Source organism: Scatophagus argus, chromosome 15 (genome assembly GCF_020382885.2).
Source record: "Scatophagus argus isolate fScaArg1 chromosome 15, fScaArg1.pri, whole genome shotgun sequence".
NCBI classification, from domain to species: domain Eukaryota; kingdom Metazoa; phylum Chordata; class Actinopteri; family Scatophagidae; genus Scatophagus; species Scatophagus argus.
In genome coordinates, this window is record NC_058507.1 from 19,119,005 (window position 1) to 19,125,004 (window position 6,000).

At 39.5% G+C, this 6,000-nt stretch overlaps 1 protein-coding gene across 1 annotated transcript in view; it reads left to right on the forward strand.

Moving 5' to 3' along the window:
• The window catches only part of babam2 (BRISC and BRCA1 A complex member 2), a 76,608-nt gene extending 71,166 nt beyond the window's left edge, over positions 1 to 5,442 (forward strand). The window contains exons 9-12 of the mRNA XM_046413287.1: positions 2,164 to 2,234; positions 2,384 to 2,466; positions 2,608 to 2,761; positions 4,446 to 5,442. Of these exons, the coding sequence (XP_046269243.1) occupies positions 2,164 to 2,234; positions 2,384 to 2,466; positions 2,608 to 2,761; positions 4,446 to 4,509 (372 nt within the window). The 3' untranslated portion in view covers positions 4,510 to 5,442. The remainder of the gene's footprint in view (positions 1 to 2,163; positions 2,235 to 2,383; positions 2,467 to 2,607; positions 2,762 to 4,445) is intronic.
• The last annotated feature ends 558 nt before the right edge of the window (positions 5,443 to 6,000 follow it).

A 6,000-nucleotide genomic window follows, 5' to 3' on the forward strand; every position in this document is an offset into this window, starting at 1 on the left:
ATTTCATAGGTGTTAGGCCTCTTTTTCTGTGGGTTCAGAAAATTTGCAACTTACAGCTTTTAACTTATGACTTTTTTATTTCAGAAATGGGCAATTTTTTGATTCTGGGTGACTTCGATGGATTTCGTTTTGTTGAATTTTGTTCATGTCCCTTAAATAAATTGCGTGTATGTCTTAATTTTACGACTTAATCGTGTTGTTCAGTAATCTGAGCCTCGCCAACATGGTGCAGGTGCAACAATATAAAACCATCCTGCTAAGGCTCAGTCTTGCTCAGTGAATGGAGGAGGTCACCTTCATGGCTGGCTGAGTGACTGCAGGCTTTCTCACCTGCCCAGGATGCTCAACAGTCAAGCGAGCCCAGAGCTTCTCCTCTTTGGGATTATAGATAATAGCTAATCACGCCTGTCAACACGTGCTAAAGACGTGTTTGTCATGTGCACACAAGAGGAGAACGTTCATTTGGAGTCATTGAAATGAATTTTATTTTATTTTTTGTGTGCCTGTGAATGTCTCTACTCCACCTTTAAATTCCTACATTTTTCATATGCCCTCATGTATTTTGAAAACCTGCCGCCTCCCAGCAAGAATGCAGCTGAGGCCTTCCAGTGTGGACCATGTTCATGATACCAATGCTGACAGGTAGCAGTCACTTCGGGGTCTTACTCTCAATGACACCATTAAGATTTAAGATTACCCACCTTAAAACAAGCACTACATCTTTTTGCTTCTTTTGTAATTTGATGCACAGTGTTGGTAAATATGCATGGAGCTCATGCGAGGAGCAAACAACTGAAATTGTTTCCATATTTTATCAACATTTTAGGAAGAAAAAACAGTTTTGAAACTCCTTGGAAGAATGTTGACTGAAATGGAGAAATTTTATTACAATTAACACAGTACCATGAGCAGGCAGTCTTTTCTAGTAACATTTGACAGACTCTACGGTAGAGCTTTTAACACCAGCTTATTTGGCTGTCAAGTGGTAAGCTAATAACTTTGTACTTCTGTGACATTTAAATTCGCCAGTACAAAGATTGCATGTAATACTGCTTTTGTATTCTGAGCTGTCTGGTTTTAAAGTGAAAGCAACCATTAAAAAGTTCACCTCTCCTAATCTCTCTCCAGGCCAAGGCATTGTTTGCATTCTGGGCAGGTTCGCTCAGAAGGCCTTTCTGCTAGCCTGTACTGTACTCCCAGCATTTCCTCTCATGCTGCACGCAGACTGAGAGTCAGCTCAATCGCCAAGTTTCTCAGGGGGATTAAAAGGGGAATGCAGCTGATGAGGCTGAAAACAATAAACACAATATTTTTGTTCATTAAACAGGAAATGCGTAAGTTCTGTTGCTGAAAGGGTAATCATCCAGGCCAGGGGTCAGAGACCTTTGATCATGTGATCATGGCATTCCCAGTTCCCGTCATCTCCTATGTTTTTTGTCGCTTCCTACTGTCACATCAAATAATGTTAAAATTCTTTACAACTCTTGCAGGTCCAGGACGGTGTACTGTATGGCCTCATGGACTCATTGTACCTTACTAGCTTTCTGTTGTTATCTGATGTGAAGTATTCTAAAGTGTTGGTGTTAACATTTGCAATTAGATGTTTTTAAAAGAGCCTACTGAAGAATGCGTGATAATTTTGACATGTGGACAGTGGTATGCAGCTGATTTGGTAGCAGCATTGACTGTTGATCATTGGTTCAGTCTTTAAATGATTTGTGACAGAAAACTTGATTCATATTAAATGATTCAGTCACATCTCTGGTGAGATGTCAATCATCTAATGCTATCAGAATGCAAAAAATGCTATCTAATCTAACTTATTTACTCAGTCACTGTAGTGTGGCCTGAATTCAGACCCCACTGCAGTCAGCTTGGTGAAGTCTTTTTTTTTTTTTTTTTTTTACAATAACTTGGTTTTTGGCATTGGACCAACCAATGCGATCGTCACACAGTGGCTTTGCATTGGGTCACTCGGCTCTTTCACAGCCTTTTCCCCCAGTTCCTCTGCCATCCATCAGAAGCAAATTAGTTTGAGCAGATTTGTGTATTTATTTTAGTCTTTCCATTTGTCCTAAATGCAAATCAAGCAAAATCACTACTGGTGTTCCTTTGCGGTGCCGTCCATTGTGTGTCCTAACCCTGTCACTTTGTTCCGTCCAGGTGCAGTATGTGATCCAAGGCTATCACAAGAGGAGAGAGTACATCGCTGCTTTCCTCAGCCACTTTGGAACGTGAGTTGACCAGACAGTAGCACATCCTCCACTGAACTGATCACAGCATGTGTTCAGTGTGTACATTGGTTACTGTCCTCTTTCAAGAAGCTCCTGAAGGTGTAAAACAACGTAATGAGACTTTACACAAATGAATGTGTGTATTGCAGGGGCGTAGTGGAGTATGATGCAGAGGGATTCACAAAACTCACACTTCTGCTCATGTGGAAGGACTTTTGCTTCCTAGTACATGGTAGGAAAGACACAAAACACACACTTTTTCATACACACACACATTCATACTGATCTACCCGAACTGAAATCTGATTCTATACACTAACTTCTCTTTCTCCCTCTATGCATTTTCGTCTGTCTGTCCCTCTGCACCTCGTAGTGGATCTCCCGCTGTACTTCCCCAGGGACCAGCCCACCCTCACCTTCCAATCTGTGTACCACTTTACCAACAGCGGTCAGCTCTACTCTCAGGTGCAGAAGTCGTATCCCTACAGCCCTCGCTGGGATGGCAATGAGATGGCTAAGAGGGCCAAGTGAGTAGATCTTGCCTTATGTGGCTGATTTGGGTGCATTTTTTAACAAATTTGAAACATTTTGCATATATATGCATATTTACTGAAACACAGTGGACATTGACCTGAAAATTAAAAGCAGCAGGATGTTTTTCCAGGTCTTGAGTAGTGTCCATTTTAGGAGTATTTTTTAAGACTGTACAGCCCAGTAAAACTGCTTCTGATAAGTCCTGCAAAGTCATTCATCATATGCATTTGATGTATGATACAAGATCGTATTGTCTGGACTGTGCTATACACCAACCCTTTGTTGATATTCACGTGTTTTATTCCACCCTCAATAAACAAAAACTGGTATGAACACATTCAGGTAAATCTACATGTTCACCCATGGACTGAGGAGTGTTTGCTTTTTGCAAGGTAAAGGTTAATAACTGCTGTAAATATCTGAAAGATCTGAGTGATTGCAGAATGTGCAGGAGACAAAAGACATTGTGTTTTGTGCTCAGTATACATTCTATGTGCTCATAGATTATCTGTGTAATTCTTCTCTATTTTATTTGTTTCAATGTATCTTAACATCTGCTATTTCCACATATTGTTTAAAGCAGCAAAGATTGTTTAAAGGAAAATTCAGGTATTTTTCAACCTTGTTCTTATTCTAATATTTGTCAGCTTTCTGACTCTGGGTCATGCTAACTTAATGCTCGCCAACTTGCTGTTGGAGAGATTTGCGAATGTGGTCTTTGGCACAACAGTCTATATCAGGGTGAGCAGCACAAACCTCATGAAGCTCTCCAAATAAACTAAACATTCATTTCTAAGTCTGACAAATTAGCCTACTGCATTAGCTATATTTGCTGTTTGCATAAGGATGTACTTACAAGGCAGTCGGATGGCTGGTTATATATATCATGATTCTACTTCAGCTACTTCAGTAAAGTAAAATAAAGCTGAATGGTGAGGGTGGCTTTTTAGGGGTTGTTATTGCTGTTGCTTACCTTATGTAGAGCTGCCCATTTGGTTGAGTTAGCCTCAGACTTGGAGTTGAGTTTTGGTGAAGTGAAACATCTTCTCCAGCAGTCTAGATCGCATCCACAATTTCTGTTAGTGACACACCTGGGATCGTGTCTAGATCTCCTGATATTAAAATTTAAATGTCTTTTTTGTTTGTTTGTTTGATTTATTTGAAATCACTGGCCAGCAAATAGTCACACACAATTTTTTGTACAAATGAAACAAATAAGACATAATGTGTTCATTTGTGAATTTTAGGAGTGCTTTTATGTCACATTTGAACAGAGTCAGACTGGCTGTTTCCCACTACATCCAGCCCTGATGCTATGCTAAGCTAAGCTAAGCATATTGAATCAGCACATTTCTTACACACACACAAACCTTAACACACCACCTGAATATGTGGTTAAATACCTTGCAGGCTGTTTTTGTTTTCTTTTTTTTTTTTTTTTACCCCGTTTGATTTCTTACTTGAGTTAAGACATGGAGAGCAGATATGTCATTTGTAACTGTAACAAGTAAACACACTCTGGCTTTCATCTGTACTTTGATACATGCCAGGGCTGGGACTGACCCAGGGAAGTGAGTGATGCTTTGAAGCAAATGAAACACAATTATTGTCAAATTTTGATGTTTCATTTGCTGTACTCACCCCTCCCTCCTCTCTTCCTCTCTGTCTCTCACCCAGGGCATACTTCAAGAGCTTTATCCCTCAGTTCCAAGAGGGAGCGTTTGCCAACGGGAAACTCTAGTACCCTCTAGCTTAATTAAACGCCTGGAGAGTTGCCTATGGGAGCGTGTCTGTGAATGTGTGTTTTTTTGTTTATACCAGTGTGTACCTGTATATGATTATGCACAGACTTACATTTGTGATATGTACTGTACTATCAGTACAGTGAGAATGGCAGTGTGCTTGCACACCGACTCTGTGAATTCCACAGTTTGCCCTTGAAATGGTTGTCTCATAGTACATTCACTTTATACCTGAAAAGCCACTCTGGTGTAGTTTAGAACACTGGCACTGCAATACGCTACAGCTAAAACTCCATACAGCAAAACTCTCACAAAATAGCTGGAATGAGCACAAACTCTGAAACACAAGATTTCTGCTGTTTATGCACACAGCTGATGTGATGATTAAGTTCCTCCACGTCTGCAAAGGATGATGTGAAACATTGTGCTCATGTCACGTAGTTTTGTGTGAGCAAGATGAAATGATGATTGCTTCTCAGTTGTTGCCTGCTCACAGTTAAAGGCCTTTAATTTTGAAGAGAAACTTTGACAGGAAGGCGATGACAACCTGTTCAATTTGACAGTCTCAGCTAAAAACAAATGTATATCGTTAAATGTTTTGTTCAAACCAGAGTTTTGGGCTCACACCACTCCATCCAGAGCTGCAATGCTATGAACAGAAATTTGTTGATATGTAAACAAGATGTAAATTATTCACATAGAGCTGTAGGGATGATGCAAAACACCTTCGTTAACTGTTCGTTTTTTTTTTTGTCAGACACAAGTTGGCTCCTCTTTCGATGTTAAAATGATCTACAGCTAATTTTGCCTTTTAATTGTATGTTCTATTTGACTGTTAAAAGCCTTGTGAAGTCTTTTGCTGACATGTTGACTGTAAGTTGGAATATGTTTTGTCAAAATTTCTACACAGTAAAAAAGTCTGTTTCCCATGACAGCACGTCATTGTTTTGTCTTTTTGTCTGTAGTGTTTGATTGTTGTATTGGATCGCTGCTAAAAAAAAATGCCATGTTCACGACTAGCGTTCACAACATCATTTGTATGGTTACAGGATTTGTTCATGTTAGGGTTAAAATGTTCTGCATTGATAATGTAAACCATATCCATCACATTTGAGGTTAATTATATTGAACAGCATTGGCTGATGTGAGATTTCCATGTTTGTATATTTATATGTAACACCTCCATATTATAATGTGCCAAGTTGGATATAGTGGAGCTCTCATTAAAATCTGAGTTTCCCAGTCAATCATATAATTATGACTTGGATGTTGACCTGAATGCTGAATACAAATTACAAAGTCTCAGTGATTCCCTGTATAATAATGGGCAGAGCAGTGTTTCGGGCATTACTGTGGGAATAACAAGTTATTTATCTTGTAGGGAACATCAAAGTCTGCCTCCTTATTCATTAGGAGTTATCCTCTGTGGACAATGAATATCAGTGCCAAACTAAATGGCAATTCATCCAGTTACATTCATCACAGCAGTT